This window comes from Myxine glutinosa, chromosome 6 (assembly GCF_964187855.1).
Source record: "Myxine glutinosa chromosome 6, kmMyxGlut1.1, whole genome shotgun sequence".
Lineage (NCBI taxonomy): Eukaryota > Metazoa > Chordata > Myxini > Myxiniformes > Myxinidae > Myxine > Myxine glutinosa.
Window position 1 is genome coordinate 135,154,417 of NC_136266.1, and position 24,287 is coordinate 135,178,703.

General features: G+C 44.6%; 1 protein-coding gene across 1 annotated transcript in view; it reads left to right on the forward strand.

Moving 5' to 3' along the window:
• The first annotated feature begins 1,393 nt into the window (after positions 1-1,393).
• The window catches only part of LOC137429457 (G protein-activated inward rectifier potassium channel 3-like), a 76,514-nt gene continuing 53,620 nt past the window's right edge, over positions 1,394-24,287 (forward strand). Inside the window, exon 1 of the mRNA XM_078780555.1 lies at positions 1,394-2,139. Coding sequence (XP_078636681.1) covers positions 1,399-2,139 — 741 coding nt within the window. The 5' untranslated portion in view covers positions 1,394-1,398. The remainder of the gene's footprint in view (positions 2,140-24,287) is intronic.

Consider the following 24,287-nt stretch of genomic DNA (forward strand, 5'->3'; position numbering starts at 1 on the left):
TCTCATCTCCTTTTTCCATGTCGATACAGCTTTAATAAGAATTGCCCTGAAGCACATGAATTCATTTGGAAAGGTGTATTCTTGATAAATAATGCAGTACAAAATAGCAACTGTTTAATCCACATATTGTATCGAGCAAAGGATTGGAAGAAATGTTGGAGATGGAATATTAATCAGAAGGATCCTAGAATGGTTTCAAATCTGGTGCTTTCCAAAGATTCCTTAAAGGTTTGCTTTTTAAAGGAACATCAATGATTAAGTGCTTTTTGAAGGTTAAACAAAGGTTATACTTTTTACCAAAACATAGACATAGAGACAAAATCCCACATACATATATGACAGGATTAAATTTGCCATGGAATTTATCAGTTTTATAAATAAGACGTTTGGGTGTTGTTTCAAGAAGTTCAAAGATAAGGCTAGAAAGTTACTTTATGGTCCAAGAAGACACAGGTTCTCTTCTGTACAGGTATAACTGAGGAGAGAATATTTGGCAGATTTAACAAACAACTAGATCCCAAATGTGGTTCAAAGAAAAGAATACAACAATGATGATTTTTTTTTTTGAACCGCTTCCCAAATAAATTGGCTCGGTGGTAAAAATAAAATTCAATTACTGTGCCAAAACTTTTACATTTTTTGTTAAAAGGATATCCCAATAACTTGTTGCTTCTCAACTTTTGTCTTTTTATTCACTCTATCTGCATTGTTGTTGACATTAACTCAACTCAATTTATTCACTAAAATGAAAGCTGATTTATTAACTCAACTGGACTATGTCCAGCTGAGTTTTTGTCGACACCCAGTGTCCGTCGTCCGTCGTCCGTCTGTCGTCTGGCTGTCTGTCTGTCTGTCTGTCGTCTGTAAACAATTCGACGTCTACGCTATAAAAGTCACAAATATTGATTAAATTTGATGAAACTTGTTATGCAGCATCTTTAAGACATAAACTAGTTTGGGATTGCATTTGGGCATTGCACGCCCAAAGATGGGCGCGGCAGGGCGGCCATATTGAAAATCAATTTTTGTCATATATTTTTAGCACATATAAACTATATAGTTTCTGGTTCTATTATGCATATTCTAACCATATTGATACAGACCAGTTGAGTTCAGGTTCCCTGGAACCTCTCTAGTTGATGAAGAAATGTCTCCTGATTCACTGTCCAGACAAAAACAAAACTAACCGGCTGGGTACATCCTCCAAAAAAGTAGGACAAACATCACCCAATGCAAAAAGCCATGCGTGGTTTAAGTTTGACTTGGGGGGAAAAGGCAAATATAATCCACATATTTACACTAACCATATACAATGCCAATTGGTGTATCAGAAATATTTTGACTTGCACAATATCTAATTTTGTTGTTTCTGTGTTTTTTTTTTCAGGTGTCACAATTATGTTGTCTGCATGGCGCCGTAAGTCAAGAGGAGACCACGGAGTTTTGGGCAGCGTTGTTGGTGTTACGGCAGGGGCAGCAGCTGGACATGGTCGCATACCCACGGCTGCAGGTTCTGTAAGGGATGGACCTCAAGGGGTGATTGGTTTTTGGGGACAAGCAGCATGCCACAGGCAGCGATTTGTGGAGAAAAATGGCCGATGCAATGTGGAGCACGGAAATCTGGGCAACGCTGCGAGCCGGTACCTCTCGGATTTTTTTACCACCTTCGTGGATTTACGTTGGCGGTGGAACCTGCTTGTGTTCGTGCTCAGCTATATGCTGGCCTGGTTATTCATGGCTGCCATCTGGTGGGCTATTGCATATGCCCGTGGAGATCTTGCAAATGAAGTGAGCCACACACCCTGTGTAATGAACGTGCGTGGTTTTCCTTCGGCTTTCCTTTTCTTCATTGAAACTGAGGCCTCCATTGGCTATGGTCATCGATACATCACAGATGCTTGTCCGGAGGCAATCCTGCTTTTCCTAGTTCAGTCCCTCGCTGGGTCTATTGTTGACGCATTTCTTGTGGGCTGCGTTTTCATAAAAATGTCCCAGCCCAAGCGACGAGCTGAGACATTAATGTTCAGCCGATATGCAGTGATTTCGTACCGTGACGGACAGCTCTGCCTCATGTTCCGCATTGGGAACCTGAGAACCAGCCACATTGTGTCTGCTTCGATACGTTGCAAACTCATCAAGGTGAGAAACCCAAGCCTGTGAGAGGAGGTGAAGGGAGGGAGAGAAAGAGAGAGAGGACGAGAGGTCTTGCTTGAAATATACAATGAAGTTGGCAAATATTGTGGCAGACAGTGGTGGCCATAATGGAAATTAATGTCTATGCTATCAACTAATTGATGGGTGCAACAAACTCTAAATTGATTAGATTCCTCTAATGTTCGTTCTCCTGAGACAGTTCACTGTATCCCACTCGGGAAGTTGTTGTACAACTACCATATCAAAACATCCAATTTTCTTACCAGTACACTTTAATTTGGTTGAACGAGCATTTACGATATAGATGGTGTGGAAAGCCTTTCTTCGTACACTCAAAACAGACAAACAATTATTGATTAAATAATTTCAGCATATATTACATTTTCATTTAGGATTGCTTTCATATGTAATTGTTGCGGATACACTTGCCATACATGGTAGCAAGATGTGGTTTTGTTCTGCTTTCTTCTATTCAATGTTACAAGAAACCTTTTGCTCCTAAGATGCTTGCTTGTTTATGCATATCATGTTTTTTTTGTTGTTTGTTTTTTTATATACATAATCGAGGCTCGTGTGAGAGCTAACCCATTGAACATGAAAACATGCACAGACACATAAAACATGCAATGAAGGGAGCAGAATACAAGAGAGGGAGGGAAGGCACACAAGCACAACAACAGTAGAGAACAAGGACGTTGGTAGATCTGTGGGAGGGGGAGGTCTGGGGGAAGAGGGAGCGGTACACGGTATAAATCAAATGAATACTTCTCGGAATTTCACTACTGGGGATTTCACTACTAGGAATTCCACTACTAGGAATTCCACTACTAGAAATTTCACTACTAGAAATTTCAGGAAAGAAGTTGGTGATTGAAAGATAGTCAGGGCCCTTAGGGATATTTTGGGGCTGGTTGGTTCAAATTCTTCCAAAAGCACCAAATTTGGCCCAGATGTTGCCCATGCCATACTCTTTCGATTTTTGACGGGCGACAATACGGGCACCCCCCCCCCCCCCGGGGGCCCCATATTGGCGAAATACTAAATGGCTGCCACCTGGATTAGAGGAAAATCAGTTAAATAACCAAAAGGGTTGGAATCATGTGTTACGTGGTCCCCTCGGTGACTACCTGGTCTCGGTGACCCCCGGACCGTGAGAGGACCTTCGCCAGAAAGTAGTATTATATATGCGCTTTCGCAACGCAATCCCTATGAATTCCACCCAAGAGAAACTGATGTTCAATGATATATTTCCAGGGTAAGGATATCATACAATTTCCAGGATACAATCACGGATATTTTCCCCGAGCAATCAACAACAAACAACCATCAACAATTCACACTCAACAATCAATCAATTCCCTATATGATTAAGATGGCCATCTTATATATGTGTGTCCCCTTCTGTACTCACGACCCCCTTTTGGTCTCTGCCCCTCACAATGTCTCTGGGCCCCTCCTGACCAAGATGCTGGTCGGCGTCGCCGCACTCGGGCGGTTGAACGAACCCCGGGTGGACGTGTTTCCACCGGGCAGGTATCGTACCAGGCACCGCGGCTGCAGCCCCTCGTGGCCACGCGAAGCGGGTACGGTAAAGCAAGCCAAAAGCCCCACGCCGCTTGCAAGGCATGTTAGGCCCCAACGTGCGACCCGTACGCGTCTGTTTAGACGGTGCCGCGAACGGTGCCAGACGCGGGGTCGATGCACGGCCCCACGTCAACTTGACGTCTCCACCGGGTAGGTACATGTCCCGGTAACTCCTCTCGCCAGACGGGCTTCGGAACGCCGCTTTTCCACGCGGCGCAAGGTCGATCCCACCTTTCGTCGGAGCGGGGCGAGGAAGAAGAAGAATACCCGTCGCTTTTCTTCCTCGTGTCTTTTTTTCTTCCGTTTCCAGTCACTTCCGTTTCCGGACACTTTTTCAGAAGGGCTCCTGACCCTCCAACCACAACAACCCTTAATCTACTACACATGGATAAGCAAAGACCTGAATGGTAATTCACATACATTCACCTAAATATGTAACACTCCCCCCCTTCAAGAAAGAAAGTTTGAACCCAGCGAAAACTTTCTTTGCCGGCCAATTTGGAGAAACAAACCAGATAACTCAACCCCCCCCCCCCCCCCCCCCACATTATCAGTTCCCCCCGGGCGCAGTTATCACTTAAAAATAAAGCAACCAAAATTTCACCACAACCCCCCCAGATTGCTCACTCTGGACTAAGCACCAGCAACGACATTGTCCCTGCCCTTTACATGTTCAATTTCCCGTTGGACTCCTGCCAAGCCAAACTCCATCTCATGACCCTCTGACTTTGACCATCAGTTTCTTGTGAATGAAGGTTAAGGGGTTGATCAAAGATCCAAAGTTAAGCAACTCGATAGCACTTTTTCCGGGAGGCCAAGCCGAGTATTCACTACATGGATGCCTTTAGGAACGTGGAGTTCACGGTTAGTCCGTGCAGGAAAGTTCTCTACATGGGCGCCTTGAGGAACGTGGAGGTCACGGTTAGTCCGTGCATGAAAGTTCACTACATGGACGCCTTTAGGAACGGCGTTCACGGTTAATCCGTGTAGGAATCTTGGCTCGGCGGCTCTGCCGCATTCAGTGCTTCAACTTCTCAGAACTTCCCTAATAATTATGGTGGGACCACTTGTCCCTGTAGTCCCATGAATAGCGGTCTCCTTCTCGGCCACTACTTTGACAATCCTTCCTTCGGGAGCTGCTGTAACTCAGGGAGCCTCCATAATAATATTGATTGCGGCCACCACCAAAACTACCGCCCAGTTGTCCTCTCCTGTAGACCTCTCGACGCCTACGAAATGCCTTCCCTACTGTTATGGTCCGACCCTCCAAATCCTTGCCATTCCAATTCTTCTCTGCCTCTCTGGCGTCTTTTGTGCTGGCAAACGTGACAAAGCCGAACCCTCTTGACTGTTGCGTTTCCCTGTCTCTTACCAACCGCACTTCCACCAGCGGCCCATATCTGTTGAAGACAGAGGTCAGAACTTCTTCCTCTGTTTTGAAGTTCAGTCCCCCTACAAACAACTTGGCACTTTTGTCGCCATCCCGAGCTGGTGTGGTGTTATTTTCCCTGCTGGGCTCTTTACCAACCCTCAGGTTACCATAAACTTGACCCCCGGCCAAATCATTCCCGATAACCACAGAGACACCCTCTACAGGAAGCGTGGCTTGTAAACCGACGGTGACCGGTCCTGACACCAAATCGGACTCCAAATGGATGACATGAAGTGGAGCACTAACACCGCCCCCGATCCCCTGTAAACGAACACTATCCCCCGTTGCCGTCTCCTCGGACCATGGCAAAATGCCTTCAAGCATTAAAGATTGATGTGCCCCTGTGTCCCTCAATATCCTAACCGGTCTCCGGTTAGTCGAGGCTCCATCCCGTGACACAAACCCCTCTGAAATAAATGGTTGGTAACCCTTTTGATGGCGATTTCTCACAATGGCCATTGCATTTGGAGTCATAATAGTCGGACTCCGCTCTGGGTCTTCCCTTTTCATGCGGTAACAACTGGACATCAAGTGTCCCGGTTTCTTGCAAAAAGCGCAAGTAGGCCCGGAGGAAAAACTCGTGGTCTGCCTCGGGCCCCCCAAACTATAAGTTTGTCTTGGGCCCGCATCCCTCTGATTTCGAACAGGTGGGGTATCCGCGTTGTCCCCATAATCCTCTCGAGGCCGCCGCCATGTATGGTCGTTCTCCGCACCTGCTGTTCCCCACCTCCCCTGCGGAGATCTAGGCGAGGAGTTAGGTTCGTGGACCCTTATTCGGTGGGTTAAGGCATAATCATCTGCCATGGTGGCTGCGTCCCACAACTTTGGTACTTTCTTTTCCTGCAGGTACACTTTGATGTCCTCGTGGACACACTGCTGGAATTCCTCCACCAGGATCAAGTCCCGCAATGTTTCGAAGTCTTTCCCGACTCCTTTTGACTCACACCACTGATCAAACATGTTTTCTTTCACTCTGGCAAACTCCACATGGGTCTCACTCTCCCTCTTCCTGGCATTCCTGAATTTTTGCCTGTAAGCTTCCGGAACCAACTCATAGGCTTTGAGGATGTGCTTCGTCAGTACCTCATAATCTGCACATTGGTCCATTGGTAGCGCCGAATAAATTTCCTGAGCTTTCCCCACCAGCACACTTTGCACGAGTATGGTCCAGGCCTCCTCCGGCCAGTTTAATTGTCGAGCCACTTTCTCAAAGTGTGGAAAAAATTTCGCGACTTCCTTTTCACTGAACGGTGGAACCAGCCTCACATGTCTGCCCACATCCCAGGTTTTCTGGTTAGGTGTCAACCCCGTCAGCAAGGGTGGTGCCTCTCCCCGTTCTCTCATTAACTCCAGCTCCTTGAATTTGATTTCTTGCTGAAGCTCCATGTCACGTTCCTTTAATTCCCTTTCTGCTTTTCTCTCCTCTGCTTCGAGTTCCCTTGCAGCTCTCCTCTCCTCTGCTTGTTTATCTTCTCTCCTCTCTTCTGCTTTCCTTTCTTCTTCTTTTAACCTTTCCTGGAGTTCTCGTTCCACTCTCCTTTCCTCTGCTTGTTTCTCTTCTCTCCTCTCTTCTGCTTTCCTTTCTTCTTCTGCTCTTTCCTTTTCTGCTTTCCTTTCCTCTTCTTTTCTTTCCTTTTCTGCTTTCCTTTCTTCTTCTGCTCTTTCCTTTTCTGCTTTCCTTTCTTCTTCTGCTCTTTCCTTTTCTGCTTTCCTTTCTTCTTCTGCTCTTTCCTTTTCTGCTTTCCTTTCTTCTTCTGCTCTTTCCTTTTCTGCTTTCCTTTCTTCTTCTGCTCTTTCCTTTTCTGCTTTCCTTTCTTCTTCTTTAATCCGTTCCTGGCTCCGTAATTGCAACTCCAGTTTCCTGAGCTCAACATCTTCTGGTTCTTCGGGTAGCCACTCCCAGGCTAACTCGTCCCATGTTCCTAATCCCACCATAGATTGTATCACCGTGGCCTGCAACTCTGCCTTCCTCAAATTAGTTCGGACCTCCAAGTTAAAATGTTTGGCCAATTTCAAGAGGTCCGACTTTAGTAACGCTCGGAACTGTGCCTCACTCGGTGTTACCGCAAAGTTCTGTGCCACAAACGCCATGGTGACTATCGTTAACACCTGTTAACCTTCACCCAAGACTTTACCCCAATTTCCCCAAAAATTTACCAATTAATACTTAATTAATAAATTTTAATTAATAAAAATATTATTTTATTATTTTATACAAATACACTTTTAGATCCCGGACGTAGACCCAATTGCGAATCCGCAAATCGTAATCCCGGACGAGCCCCCAATTCTGTTACGTGGTCCCCTCGGTGACTACCTGGTCTCGGTGACCCCCGGACCGTGAGAGGACGTTCGCCAGAAAGTAGTATTATATATGCGCTTTCGCAACGCAATCCCTATGAATTCCACCCAAGAGAAACTGATGTTCAATGATATATTTCCAGGGTAAGGATATCATACAATTTCCAGGATACAATCACGGATATTTTCCCCGAGCAATCAACAACAAACAACCATCAACAATTCACACTCAACAATCAATCAATTCCCTATATGATTAAGATGGCCATCTTATATATGTGTGTCCCCTTCTGTACTCACGACCCCCTTTTGGTCTCTGCCCCTCACAATGTCTCTGGGCCCCTCCTGACCAAGATGCTGGTCGGCGTCGCCGCACTCGGGCGGTTGAACGAACCCCGGGTGGACGTGTTTCCACCGGGCAGGTATCGTACCAGGCACCGCGGCTGCAGCCCCTCGTGGCCACGCGAAGCGGGTACGGTAAAGCAAGCCAAAAGCCCCACGCCGCTTGCAAGGCGTGTTAGGCCCCAACGTGCGACCCGTACGCGTCTGTTTAGACGGTGCCGCGAACGGTGCCAGACGCGGGGTCGATGCACGGCCCCACGTCAACTTGACGTCTCCACCGGGTAGGTACACGTCCCGGTAACTCCTCTCGCCAGACGGGCTTCGGAACGCCGCTTTTCCACGCGGCGCAAGGTCGATCCCACCTTTCGTCGGAGCGGGGCGAGGAAGAAGAAGAATACCCGTCGCTTTTCTTCCTCGTGTCTTTTTTTCTTCCGTTTCCGGTCACTTCCGTTTCCGGACACTTTTTCAGAAGGGCTCCTGACCCTCCAACCACAACAACCCTTAATCTACTACACATGGATAAGCAAAGACCTGAATGGTAATTCACATACATTCACCTAAATATGTAACACATGTATGATACCACTTTTCAGGGGTTTTCGAGGTCGAGGAATCCAATTATGATGTCATTTTGATGATTCGAGGTCAAGGTCAACCCTCAAGGTTATCTTAAAGGTCATTTTTGAGTCAAACATGTCGGTTTTTGAGTTTTTTGTCAAGATTTACGCGAGGTTCACCATTTTATGTTTCTGGGTTGGTTAATCGAACTCTGACCTTATTTTTGACAATTAGAGTAAATATTTACATGTCTATTTCCTAATTTTCAGGCATATGCAGTTCATCAGTCTAATTACAAAGGTACGGATTTTGATGTTTTATGAACTGTATGCCATATCCTTGTGTTTAATTTTTGTGCGATCATGATCCGGGTTCATGTATACATGATTGTATACATGTCATAAATATGACGTCATAGGTCATGTGACCTGGCGGCCATATTGGATTTTATGAAAACCTTAAAAATGGATCCCTGCCTTCATTTTTCGATCGATTCATTTTGAACTTTGACAACTTATAGTAAGCCATGTGATTGGATGAATATCCTAATTATGACGTCATATGTCAGGTGACATGACGGGATGGACCGGTATGGTCCCCGGATCATACCGCCCTTGGCGCCCGTCAAAAATCGAAAGAGTATGGCATGAGCAACATCTGCGCCATTCATGCTTTTCGAAGAATTTGAACCAAAATATCCCTAAGGGCCCTGACTAAGAGACGGATATGGGGTGTTTTAACGGGGGTAGAAAAGATCAAGGTTTTGGATGGGAGAAGATAAGAGATGGTGGTGAACAGCTGTTTTAAAGACCTGGCGGGAGGAGAGGAATTGAAGAGAGTGTGGGAGTTTGTTCCAGAGGCGGGAGTAAAGAGGAATGAAAGAGTGAAGGTGAATAGAGAATCTTGATTTTTGGCAGTTTCACCAGAAGAGGGTTGCTGGCAGATCTTGTGTGTCCTGCAGGAATATTTGGGGGGCAGAGCACAGAGAGAGCTTGGGGAGCTAAGCCGGAGAGGAGTCGATAAAAGAGAGAAAGACCACCAACCTGCCTGCGGTGAGAGAGAGAAAGGCCCTCAGAATCAGCTTCATCGTGGGAGATTCAAATGATTTTGAAAGCTTTGGTTTGAACCGAGTGAAGCCGAGCTGGGCGTGAGGCAGGAACACCGGCCCAGAGGAAAGAGCAGTATTCCATTAAGTTGCGGATGAAAGCGTTGTATGTGGCGAGGAGCTCAGAAGTGCCCAGAAAGGACTTCGCACGACAGAGGATGCCCAGTCGGCGACTGGCTTTGGAGGCCAGATTGGAAATGTGGTTTTCCCAGGAAAGATCATGGCAGACCAGGAAAGATGTTATAGATGTCTTGTTAAGCTGGTTCTTCTCTGTATAATTGCCCATGCTCTGTTAGTCTTTGGACTGCAATCTTAAGCAAACTATTATTTTATACGAATCAAGAACTAGTCTGGCTGGTGAAGGCTAGCGTCGATCTGCATCGGTGGACACGTACAATCATCGATGAAATCAACATGACGTTCATTGAGGTATGCTAACCGCTGTGGGTAACAAGAAGCTGACATTTTCGGGCTTCATGCTCTTTCCTCCGACGAAACATTCTCGAAACATCAGCTTCCCCTTGCTTCCCACAGCGGTTAGCATACCTCAATCAACGTCATGTTGTTTTCATCGATTGTTATTTTATTCCTCTGCATGGATCCAGAACGACTGTCTCCTTGTCAATTGGACCATAAAGGTTAAACTCTTTTCTGGATATTTTTTCCCGTTAAGTGCAGTGTATTTTTCTTAGGGTTGTAAGAGTTTTGTATATCATATTGAACTTTCATATATTTACCCTCACCAGAGGAGCATTTGGGTCCATTTGTTTGTCTGTTTGTTACTTGCGAAAATCGAAGATTTTTCAAGTATATTGGTTGGTCTTGTGCATTATTCTGTCTGTCTGTCTGTCTGTCTGTCTGTTTGTTTGTCTGTTTGTTTGTATGTCAGTCGCCCACAGGTCACAATTTTCAACCAAACTTCACAAAGCTTCACCAAATGCTTGAGTTGGTCATAAGCAAGGAGCCTATTGTTTTTGGAGTCAAAAGGTCAAAGATGAATAGGTCAACATAGGCAAAAGGTCAACAACTTTGTCAAATTTCTAAAATCCTCAATTTTCATCCGATTGACTTGAAATTTGAAGAGGATTTGCATATCTGGTCACTGAATTCAACCCCCAACTATTTTTGAAGTCAACGTGGGCCAAAAGGTCAATAGGCCGAATTTCTAAAATTCTCAATTTTCATCCGATTGACGAAGTTTTAAGAGGATTTGCATATATGGCCACTGAATTCAACCACCAAGTATTTTTGAGGTCAACTTAGGCCAAAAGGACAACATAGGCCAAGTGTATAAAATCCTTACATTTGAAGAGGATTTGCATATCTTGTGCTCTTGTGGTAAAATTTCGTGTCAATCGGACCAACGGTTGCCGAGAAGATGAATTTTTAAAATGCAGACACATACGCCACACGTATGCACGTACGTACCCAAATGCCTACCCCTGTTTTCGCTTCGCGAGCGCAGGGTATTAAACACCACACAAAATACGTCACACAAACACGTACTGGCGAGGGTGTGCAATCTCTGATTGCTCTTTCTTGTTACAATTAAATCTGGTCCTTTAATATTAACATAACTTTTGATGCGACCATGTTATACAGGCGTCAGTGCAGTTCATTATACACTACTTTTTATAAATATACTCACGATATAATTACTACCACGACGACGTTAAGAATGAAAAATTTCTCCTGGAACTAGATTTTTGCATTACCTCAATTTTGCATTACCAAATGCATTACCATTAATTGCATTACCAAAAACTCAATTTTGCATTACCATTGAAGAAATAACGGTTGCTTGTGAGATAAGGTAAGCGTGAATCATAAAGCTCATGTAACATGACATTGACCGAAATTGTTTGAGTGAAGATGTATTTTGGTATTTCTAATTTTCAGGCTTCAAATGTATTTCTAAAGACCACAGCTGAAACCTCAGACGGCGTGAGAAGGTGATTTATGCGAGACCTTGGACCGTCTGCCAGTAAATGTAGAAACATATAAATTGCTGGATATTTGCAAGTATAAATTCCTATAAGATCAAGCATTAATAATAATATTAAGAATAATTAATATTAATTATAATTATAGATATATTATTATTATTATTATTATTATTATTATATTAGATATTATTATTATTATTATTATTACCATCAGAGACTCCTACTCCTCCTCACTCACCACATTCAAAACATCACTCAAGACCCACCTGTTCAACACTGCATTCAACATTTAACCCACAGCATTTAACCCCTGACTATCTCTTCTCCTTCTCCTTCCTTTTTCTTTGATTATTTACCTGTTGATTTTTGTCTTTTTGCACTTGTTTTTTTGTACTCTGTCAAAGCGTCTTTGGGCTTCTTGAAAAGCGCTATATAAAATAAATGTATTATTATTTTATTTATTTTTTTTTTTTCTGGATATTTGCAAGTATAAATTCCTATAAGATCAAGCATTAATAATAATATTAAGAATAATTAATATTAACTATAATTATATATATATTATTATTATTATTATTATTATATTATTATTATTATTATTATTATATTATTATATTAATTATAATTAATATTAAGCATTAATTCCTATAATCAAGCATTTGTGTAGCCTTGGTATGTTGAGTATCAAACATATGCTATGAACATTCTTGGTGTCACCTCCACAGTTATGTCTAAGAACCAAGCTTCGTGTCCACTGACATTACAAGATATAAATGCTGCCTCATTTAAGTTTATATAGATTGCAAACGACAGTATTTATAATCATAATACTGTCAGTGAAGACAGATTATACAAAAGCCATCCATGTAGGATCTAGAAATTCAATGCGCAACACTCCGTTGCATATACAACAAGAAAGAGCAATCAGAGATTGCAGACCCCTGCCAGGACGTGTTTGCAGTGGTTTTTAAGGCTTTTGTGTTAAAACAAATATGGCGGCCGAACCACATGACCGATGACGTCATCATTATTTATTTTTTCTCCACCAATTTATCCCTAGATGATGCTCAAAAAATATCATCTTGATCGATGAAGTTTTGTACTTGTCAAATTATGACGTCATAATGGAGGCATCTATGACATCATCATTAACATGTTATTCCACATGGAGAGTTATTTACAATGAGCCATGTCTCAATTTTTCTATGCTGCGCTTTCGGCGATACAGAGCTGAAAATGTTTTACCCAAGATGGCGGCCGAACCACGTGACTGATGCCGTCATCATCAATTTTTTTTCTCCACCAATTTATCCCGCGATGACGCTCAAGAAATTTCATCTTGATCGAATGAATTTTTGTACTTGTCGAATTATGACGTCATAATGGAGGCACCTATGACATCATCATTAACATATTCTATTCCCCATGGAGAATTCTTTACAATGAGCCATGTCTCAATTTTTTTCTATTCAGCGCTTTCGGAGATATAGAGGTGCAAAGTTTTTCGGTTTTTAGAAGATGGCGCCCATACCACGTGACCTATGACGTCACAATTATCACTAAAAATTATACAGGTGGAGTTGCACCTATGTTGAAAACTTCCTGCCAATCGGACCAACGGTTGCAGAGGAAATCTTATTTATTCTGTGTGGACAAACAGACACAGACAAACAGACAAACAAACGAACTCAAATGCAATGCCGTCTTCTTAGGCGAGGGTAATTACATTTTGACATTCCCAAGTAACACGTCTGCTCTCAAAAAGTCCCACAGTATTTTCGATGAAGACCAGCGAAGACATCTCTCTGGTCGAACTCAGATGACATTGATCCTCAGCTTCCAATCCTCGATATCTCAAGCATTGCTGCGTGCAGTTCATCCGTCTCAAATCCCGTGTCCTCCTTCAACACGTTGATGTAGTTGAAATCTCGTCTGCCCTGCTTGTTTTGGATGTCTGCCCCGCATGCTTCCATGTTTATATGTCCAAAGTATAAAATTGGAAACCGGTTCGGTTTGCAGCAGTTGTAGTGCCCAGTGACTGAGACGTCATTTTCTAATTTTAGCCGACATTTTTGGAAGCGAACCATCGAGCTCTTTATTTATCCTATGTTTAGACCAATGGACATTGAAATCTAAACGAAGAAGTCAAGTCTAGCATCCATCACGTCCCTTATCGTGGGTCCAGTGAGGGTCCATGCTTCAGAGCAAGTTATCACTGGCACTCCAGTCAAAATTGGAGGAGGAAATGGACACCACCCACTGGGTCCATTTTGCTCATAGAAACACCAACAGAGCATCCAGGTGATCTTCCATATCCTGAAATACCTCAAATCACATTCCGCAAGAAAATTAACCAACTGTTTATACAAGTTTGGAGAATCCGTATTCCGTAGTTATACTTGTTTGTCTATGAATGGTTTACCAAAAGCATTGTTTTGCTTAAATTGAACTCATGGTTCTGGCCTTGCCATGTGCTTATGAAAGTTCCTGTAATCTCTGAATTCAGGCTTGGTTAACTTAATATTCATGAGCAGGTAAAGTTTGAAGTTAACTTGGGCTGGCAGGATAGCTTAGAAATGTGCGCACTCGTCTCTGAGCTGTGTAACCTGGGTGTGAATCACGGCCCAGCTAGAACTGACATACTGCTGCTTCGCAGGTAGAGTGAGGCGTAAATGTGCATACCGTTCCATGGAGGAATGGAAAACTGGGAATCCCATCTGACAGCATTAGTTGGTGGATATTAAATATCCTTTGAGAAGAGTAGGCGAGATATCGCTGGAACCCTGAACGAATTACAAATTTCTACTCGAACCTACAGGGGCACTGCATCGGTGGCACAGCTGCGCACCAAGCAAAATGATGCTCCATACAGAAACAAAATGATGCTCCATACGTGCGACATATGGAAGAAGCAGTAAAAGAGGAATTTTCAAATTTCTTGTGTGCGCCACCTTCCTTCACACTTCAGTTCCTTCTTCCCTCACATGTGTGCTATGCAGCCTGTGGCTGCTGGTTGCATCGATTTTCTGGAAGTGCGTCTGTGCCACTGATGCAGTGCCCCTGCTGTCAGTATGTTGGTACTCATTTTGCCAACATCGAGAGGATAACTGACTGAATCAACCCACCTGGTGTTATTAACGCACAGGTTGTAAACCTGGTGCGTTATAGCGTTTGCCTGGGAATTTCTGTCTCTCCAAAAGTGAAGCTCCGTTTCTGTCGCTCAGATGTGTAGCCAGTTTCTGTCGCTCAGATGTGTAAACATGACGTCATCAAATCTATATTTAGGCTAACCATGGGCTACCCCTTTGGCTGGTACGCGGCCGCTCGCTAGTACATAATATAGGATATATTTGTTATATGTTATGTTATAGGATATATAGGATATATGTTATATGATATAGGATATATATAGGATAGGTTATAGGATATATATGTTATAGGATAGGAATATAGGACCCAAATGACCCAGAGGACCCAAATGACCCAGAGGACCCAAATGACCCAGAGGACCCAAATGACCCAGAGGACCCAAATGAACCAGAGGACCCAAATGACCCAAATGACCCAGAGGACCCAAATGACCCAGAGGACCCAAATGACCCAGAGGACCCAAATGACCCAGAGGACCCAAATGACCCAGAGGACCCAGAGGACCCAAATGACCCAGAGGACCCAAATGACCCAGAGGACCCAAATGACCCAAATGACCCAGAGGACCCAAATGACCCAGAGGACCCAAATGACCCAGAGGACCCAAATGACCCAGAGTACCCAAATGACCCAAATGACCCAGAGGACCCAAATGACCCAGAGGACCCAAATGACCCAGAGGACCCAAATGACCCAGAGGACCCAAATGACCCAGAGGACCCAAATGACCCAAATGACCCAGAGGACCCAGAGGACCCAGAGGACCCAGAGGACCCAAATGACCCAGAGGACCCAAATGACCCAGAGGACCCAGAGGACCCAGAGGACCCAAATGACCCAGAGGACCCAGAGGACCCAAATGACCCAGAGGCCCCAAATGACCCAGAGGACCCAAATGACCCAGAGGCCCCAAATGACCCAGAGGACCCAAATGACCCAGAGGACCCAAATGACCCAGAGGACCCAAATGACCCAGAGGACCCAAATGACCCAGAGGACCCAAATGACCCAGAGGACCCAAATGACCCAGAGGACCCAAATGACCCAAATGACCCAGAGGACCCAAATGACCCAGAGGACCCAAATGACCCAGAGGACCCAAATGACCCAGAGGACCCAAATGACCCAGAGGACCCAAATGACCCAGAGGACCCAAATGACCCAGAGGACCCAAATGACCCAGAGGACCCAAATGACCCAGAGGACCCAAATGACCCAGAGGACCCAAATGACCCAGAGGACCCAAATGACCCAGAGGACCCAAATGACCCAGAGGACCCAAATGACCCAGAGGACCCAAATGACCCAGAGGACCCAAATGACCCAGAGGACCCAAATGACCCAGAGGACCCAAATGACCCAGAGGACCCAAATGACCCAGAGGACCCAAATGACCCAGAGGACCCAAATGACCCAGAGGACCCAAATGACCCAGAGGACCCAGAGGACCCAGAGGACCCAAATGACCCAGAGGACCCAGAGGACCCAGAGGACCCAGAGGACCCAGAGGACCCAGAGGACCCAAATGACCCAGAGGACCCAAATGACCCAGAGGACCCAAATGACCCAGAGGACCCAAATGACCCAGAGGACCCAAATGACCCAAATGACCCAGAGGACCCAAATGACCCAGAGGACCCAAATGACCCAGAGGACCCAAATGACCCAGAGGACCCAAATGACCCAGAGGACCCAAATGACCCAGAGGACCCAAATGACCCAGAGGACCCAAATTCTATGTATGTTTCTATGATGATGTATGTTTTGGTGAAAGTACATAATGTGAATACTAGTAGCAATTTTACAAAAACCATGGCATAATTTCAAATCTTGACCCGAGATGATAATTATGCTACATCATAATTTCCATGTGCCAACCTGGGCGGAATCCAAGTGGATTCACTTGACTTGTTTCAAAAGAACAATTACCAGGGGCTCAAAATCAACACTCTAATCTTAAGCTTGCCACCTTAACCGATAAGCCAACACCAGCTCTTCTCCTCCCACTACCAATACAACATAATACACAACATGGCCAAAACTTGGTGGACACCCGGACATCACACCCACATGTGCTCGTCTAACATCTCATTCCAAATTCCTGGGAATTAATATGGAGTTGGTCCCCCCTTTGCTGCTATAACACATAACAGCCTCCACTCTTCTGGGAAAGCTTTCCACAAGATGTTGGAACATTGCTGCGGGGATTGGCTTCCATTCAGCCTCAAGAGCATTATTGAGGTCAGGCACTGACTTGGGCGATTAGGCGTGGCTCGCAGTCGGTGTTCGAATTCATCCCAAAGGTGTTTGATGAGGTTGAGGTCAGGGCTCTGTGCAGGCCAGTCAAGTTCTTCCGCACCGATCTCGACAAACCATTTCTGGATGGACTTCGCTTTGTGCACGGGGCCATTGTCATGCTGAAACAGGAAAGGGCCTTCCCCAAACTGTTGCCACAGAGTTGGAAGCACACATTCGTCTAGAATGTCATTGTATGCTGCAGTGTTAAGATTTCCCTTCACTGGAACGAAGGGGCCTAGCCCGCACCATGAAAAACAGCCGCAGACCATTATTCCTCCTCCACCAAACTTTACAGTTGGCACAATGCATTCGGGCAGGTAGCGTTTTCCTGGCCTCCACCAAGCCCAGATTCATCCGTCCGACTGCCAGATGGTGAAGCGTGATTTATCACTGAGGAGAACGTGTTTGCACTGCTCCTGAGTCCAATGGTGGAGAGCTTTACACCATTCCAGCCGACGCTTGGCATGGTGCAAGGTGATCTTAGGCTTGTGTGCGGCTGCTCAGCCATGGAAACCTATTTCATGAAGCTCCCAACGAACAGTTGTTGTGCTGACGTTGCTTGAAGAGTTAGTTTGGAACTCGGTAGTGAGTGTTGCAACCGAGGAAAGACCATTTTTATGTGCCACGTGCTTCAGCACTCGGTGGTCCCGTTCTGTGAGCTTGTGTGGCCTACCACTTCGCGGGCTGAGCTGTTGTTGCTCCTAGACGTTTCCACTTCACAATAACAGCAATTATTACAATTGACCGGGGCAGCTCTAGCAGGGCAGAAATTTGACGAACTGACTTGTTGGAAAGGTGGCATCCTTTGATGGTGCCACATTGAAAGTCACTGAGCTCTTCCGTATGGCCCATTCTTCTGCCAATGTTTGTCTATGGAGATTGCATGGCTGTGTGCTTGATTATATATACCTGTCAGCAATGGGTGTGACTGAAATAGCCGAATCCACTAATTATAAGGGGTGTCCACATACTTTTGGTCATGTCGTGTATCATGCTTCTCAGATTAATCAGATCATTTTTTTTCAAGGGGACGGGGGATGGTGAGCCGGGTGTTCCATCTGCCAACACTAATTGGTGGACGTTAAAGATCTCACAATGTTCCGTCGTGAAGAGTAGTTGAGCTATCCACACACCTCAAGAAATACCATATTCCTTACCTGACTGACTGATGGGAAGGCAATGGCAAACCATCCAGAATAACCCTTGCCAAGAAATTGCTTCAGAAGCACCACTGCTCCGTAAAAGGTCTGATATATCTTATTATATCTATGCACATGTATGATATGATTTTAAAAATGCAAACATTGCTTATTTCACGTGCATTGCAAGAAAAGTCTCATTTGCAACTTCTTTGTTGGCCAATATACACTATTATACTAAAAGTAAAATAAAATAACCATTCCTTTCAGGTGTATAGGGCTGCTGGGGTCGTTTCATTTTGCTAAGAGTACAACACCAGACGAGTCACCACTCCGACGCAGGATACTCAAATGGCTCATTCTTAACAGTAAGCTGGTACTCATTTTTGCCAACCTCATAAGGATGACAGGCTGAGTAAACCCACCTGGTGTTATGTCAATGCACGGCAGGGCCTCAAACTCAAGACCCTAAGATCTTAATCCAGCCACCTTAACTATTAAGCCAACACCAGGCTTTTGTGCTCAAAGTACTGGATAGTAAACCAGTACATGAAATGAACTCTCTGAAGCCTGAGGAGCAGGTGCTCTATAAAGATCTTGGTAACCGCACTGGTCAAAACAGAAGCCCGAAGTAATCACAACTGATCCATTTGGGGGCAGGTTGGAACAACACCTGAGGTACAGAGTCGTTGTGTATAAAACATCCCTGAACTTGCACTTGATAGGAAGAGGAGCGATACAATGTTACACCTGATGCCTCACAACATTTGGTTCACAACTTTAATGGCATTGACACAATATTATACACGGGTGGGACGTGTGTGACATTTTGACATATTGAGTTAGATGCTGCACTTGCACATTCAGTTTCACAAAATGGTTACTGCCAATTTATCAGTTGTTTTTTTTTGTCTTTTTTTTGTATACATAATCGAGGCTCGTGAAAGAGCTAACATTTATCACACAAACAAATCAAACAGACAAACAAACAAAGTATATAAAAAGGGGAGCAGTAGACAAGATGGGGAGAGAAGGGGAAGCACATAAACACATTTGAGAGCAGAGACATCGGGAATGTGTGGGAGGGAGAGGGCTTGGGGGGAGGCGGCGTGGGAAGGGGGGGGGGGGATGGAAGAAGTATAAACACAAGGACACCAAGGACTTCCAGGAAAGAAGTTGGTATTTCAAAAAAGTGGATTTGGGGTGAAATTAGCGGGGGTAGAAAAGATCAAGGTTTTGGATGGGGGAAAATAAAAGATGGTGGTGACAGCTGTTTTAAAGACCTGGAGGGAGGAGTGGGATTGAAGACAGTGAGGGAGTTTGTTCCAGAGGTGGGAGAAAAGAGGAATTGAAGGAGTGAAGGTGAGCAGAGTCTTGATTTTGGCAGTTTAACCATAAAAAAGTTGCAGGCAGATCTGGTGCGACCTGTTGGAATATTTGGGGGACAGAGCCCAGAGAGAGCTGGAGGAGCAAGGCCGGAGAGGAGCCGGTAGAAGACAGAAAGACCACCAACCTACCTGTGGTGAGTAAGTGAAATGCCCTCGGAGGTAGCTTCATCACGGGAGATTCCAATGATTCTGAACGCTTTGGTTTCAACAGCGTGAAGACGAGCTAGGTGTGAGGCAGGAGCACCAGCCCAGAGGGGAGAGAAGTATTCCATTGAGCTGCAGATGAAAGCCTTGTATGTGGTGAGGAGCTCAGGTGTGCCAAGGAAGGACTTCGCACGACGGAGGATGCCCAGTCGGCGACTGGCTTTGGAGGGCAGATTTGAAATGTGGTTTTCCCAGGAAAGATCATGGCAGATAGTGAGACCCAAAAGCTTGAGTGACAGAACTTCTTGGAGAGGATTATTCAGAAAGTGGATGGGAAGGTCTTTTCGGAGAGACATCGTAAGAGTGTGAGATTTGTTAGGATTGAAAGACATGTTCCACTTGTTTGCCCAGTCTGTGATTTTGTCCAGGTCTGCAGACCGTATCGAAGGCACGTGATATGTCGAGGGAGGCAGCTCTAATTTAAAGTTGCACAAATGATGTAATCTACACAATGTATTTACTTCTGATAACATGTGAATGCATACGCGTACACACCCACACACACATACACACACATGTACACCCACACACATGCACACACACACACACACACACACACACACACACACACACACATATGAATACACACACATACATACACACACATATATACACATACAGACACACACATATATACACATACAGACACACACATATATACACATACACAAACACACACACACATATACATACACACACACACATATACATACACACACACACATATACATACACACACACACACACACACACACACACACACACACACACACGTGTATACACACACACACACACACACACACACACACGTATACACATACATATACACACACGTGTATACACATACATATACACACACACACACACACACACACACATATATATATCTATATTATAATAGCCGTAGATGATTCTGTCTGTCTGTCTGTCTGTTGGGCGTCTGTCCGGGGTGTGGCTTACTCGGTTTGCAGAGTAGCTCCACCCATAGCTCCACCCATTCTGGGAGTGGCTTCATATAATTATAAACAAATATCCACCATTTTATTAACTCGCATAGCTTTGAGGCCTGTTTTGTAGGCCCGTGGTGTCTTGCTCTCTCTCACAGTTTTATTTCAAATCAAATTCGATATATCATTTCATTTTTCACAGTCGCTAACATAGTTTTAGACTCGGTTGAAAAAAAACGGGAAGAAAATCCGATGAAAGTTGCCGTTTATAAAACGAAATGAATTCTCAAACGCCTGTAACTTCAAGGCCATTGAGTATCTCTCACGCCTTTATCTCCAATCTAACTCACCATATGATTTCATTTTTATCGATGGTTTTAGACTCGGTGTCAGCAATAATTGAGAACATTCCACACACGCGGGAAAATGCAGAGATATATTTTTAAAAATCGCGTCATGGTGTATCATACACCGCCCAACATGACACCAACGGCAATGTGTCGATATATATTAAAAATTCGCTTTTGCTTTTCCGTTAAGATATATTACTTTTTCGTTTGATGACAGTCGTCACAAAAACGTCAACAATGATGCCGACATATATTTCTTCGTTTTTATTTCATTCAACATTATTAGCCGGAAGTAAAATATGTTTCAGGAAATTACCGAGAGATATTTCTTCGTTTTTTTTATTAGTTATGTGCGCATACACTTTAAATAGGTTTATTTGAAATCTTTAATTTTCCACAATATAATTTACTTGCCATTTATCATTTGATGATTACGAGACACTTCCTCTTGAGGATCGTGACAATTCATGCGCTGTGTGGAAACTTCTATTTCCAAAATGAATGAGACGATCGATGAAGAACGCAGACTTGAACAGGATGCAGCAAGAAAACGAATGAGACGGGCGAACGAGTCCATCGACGAACGTCAATGCAAACTTGCGGGGTCACCCGTGGGAATCCCACGGGCATGGATGTGTGTGACATTTCGACATATTGAGTTAGATGCTGCACATTCATTTTTACAAAATGGTTACTGGCAAGTCATCAGATCCAGAAATGGTGTAATGAACACAATTTATTTACGCGCAAGCAAGAAAGCAAGACGGCGCGATTTCCGATTCCGACGGGCGAGACGGGCCGATTTGGAGCAAGAAAAAGGATGAGACGGGAGAAAAACGAGAGAAACGAGACGGGGAAAGCCGATTGGAGAGGCGAGTGAGGAGCGATTGGAGAGGCGAGTGAGGAGCGATTGGAGAGGCGAGTGAGGAGCGATTGGAGAGGCGAGTGAGGAGCGATTGGAGAGGCGAGTGAGGAGCGATTGGAGAGGCGAGTGAGGGGCGATTGGAGAGGCGAGTGAGGAGCGATTGGAGAGGCGAGTGAGGAGCGATTGGAGAGGCGAGTGAGGAGCGATTGGAGAGGCGAGTGAGGAGCGATTGGAGAGGCGAGAGGAGCGATTGGAGAGGCGAGTGAGGAGCGATTGGAGAGGCGAGTGAGCAGCGATTGGAGAGGCGAGAGGAGCGATTGGAGAGGCGAGTGAGGAGCGATTGAAGAGGCGAGTGAGCAGCGATTGGAGAGGCAAGTGAGGAGCAATTGGAGAGGCGAGTGAGGAGCGATTGGAGAGGAGAGTGAGGGATTGGAGAGGAGAGGAGTGTGAGGGATTGGAGAGGAGAGGAGTGTGAGGGATTGGAGAGGTGAGGGATTGGAGAGGTGAGGGATTGGAGAGGAGAGGAATGTGAGGGATTGGAGAGGAGAGGAGTGCTAGGTGGAGAGAGGAGAGTGTCAGGTGGAGAGAGGAGAGTGTCATGTGGAGAGGAGTGAGGGGTCACATATTATGTGAAATAAATAAATTGTGTTCATTACACCATTTCTGGATCTGATGACTTGCCAGTAACCATTTTGTAAAAATGAATGTGCAGCATCTAACTCAATATGTCGAAATGTCCCACGGGTGACCCCACTATATTTCTTCGTTTTTATTTCATTCAACATTATTATCCGGAAGTAAAGGTTCACATGTTCATTTCACGTGTGCAAAAACAAACTCCATTTCACGTGTGCATGGACATGAAACACAGACGGGAAATTGCTTAGAGATATTTCGTTCGAAGCAATTCTACACCGCCCAAATAAAATATTTCACCGGTACACCTAGCGAATTTCAGCGAATTTCAGCGAATTTCACCGAGTTTCAGGAAATTACCCAGAGATATTTCTTCGTTTTTATTTCATTAGTTACTAGCAGAAGTACTCAGCGTTGCCGGACGGGGGAGGGGGGAAGGGCACGTACACTTTAAACATGTATATACATGTGGGATGTGGGATATATACATGTGGGACGTGTGTGTGTGTGTGTGTGTGTGTGTGCATGTGCGCGCGCGTGCATATATGTGTGTGTGTGTGTGTGTGTGTGTGTGTGTGTGTGTGTGCGTGCGTGCATGCATATATGTGTATGTGTGTATATATATATATATATGTCTCTGTGTGTGTGTGTGTGTGTGTGTGTATGTGTATATATATATATATATATATATATATATATATATATATATATATATATATATATATATATATATATATATATATATATATACTGTATATATATATATATATATATATATATATATATATATATATATATATAATAATAATAATAATAATAATAATTCATTTATTTTGTATAGCGCTTTTCCAGAAGCCCAAAGGCGCTTTGACAGAGTGGCAAACATAATGCATAACAATACATGAAAACAACAATTGCAAAAAGACAAGAATCAATAGGGAAATATTTAAAGCAAAAGGAGGGAGAAGGAGAAGAGATAGTCAGGGGTTAAATGCTGTGGGTTGAATGTTGAATGCAGTGTTGAACAGGTGGGTCTTTAGTGATGTTTTGAATGTGGTGAGTGAGGAGGAGTCTCTGATGGTGTGAGGTAGTGAGTTCCAGAGGGTGGGAGCAGCGATGGAGAAGGCCCTGTCCCCCCAGGATCTGAATTTGGTCCGGATGGAGGGGGTCAGGAGGTTGGTACCAGCAGAGCGGAGGTTGCGGGTGGGAGTGTGTCTGGAGAGGAGGTCAGCCAGGTAGGATGGGGCCAGGTTATGGAGGGCTTTGTATGTCAAGAGGAGGATTTTGTACTGGATTCTCTGGGGGATGGGGAGCCAGTGAAGCTTGTAAAGGACGGGGGTGATGTGGTCACGGGTCCGGGAATGGGTGAGTAGACGGGCAGCGGAGTTCTGAATGTATTGGAGTTTATTGGTGATTTTTTAGGGTGAACCATAGAGGAGGCTATTGCAGTAGTCCAGACGGGAGGTGATGAAGGCGTGGATGAGGGTTTCTGCAGCCGTGGAGGAGAGGGATGAGCGGAGACGGGCAATGTTTTTCAGGTGAAAGAAGGCTGACTTTGTGATCTGTTTAGTGTATTTGTCGAAGGAAAGGGTTTGGTCAAAGATGACGCCAAGATTCCGGATGTGAGGGGAGGTGGATACTGGGATACCGTCGATGTTGAGGGCAAAGTTATGGGTGGATTTTGTGAGCGTTTTTGGGCCAATGATGATTATTTCAGATTTATCACAGTTAAGCTTGAGGAAGTTGATTTGAAGCCAGGATTTTATTTCAGTGATGCAGTTTGTCAGGATAGAGTGGGTGTCGGTGGAGACGGACTTGGTGGAGATGAAAAGCTGGATGTCATCGGCGAAGCAGTGGAATTGGAGACCATGACGGCGGATTAAGTGAC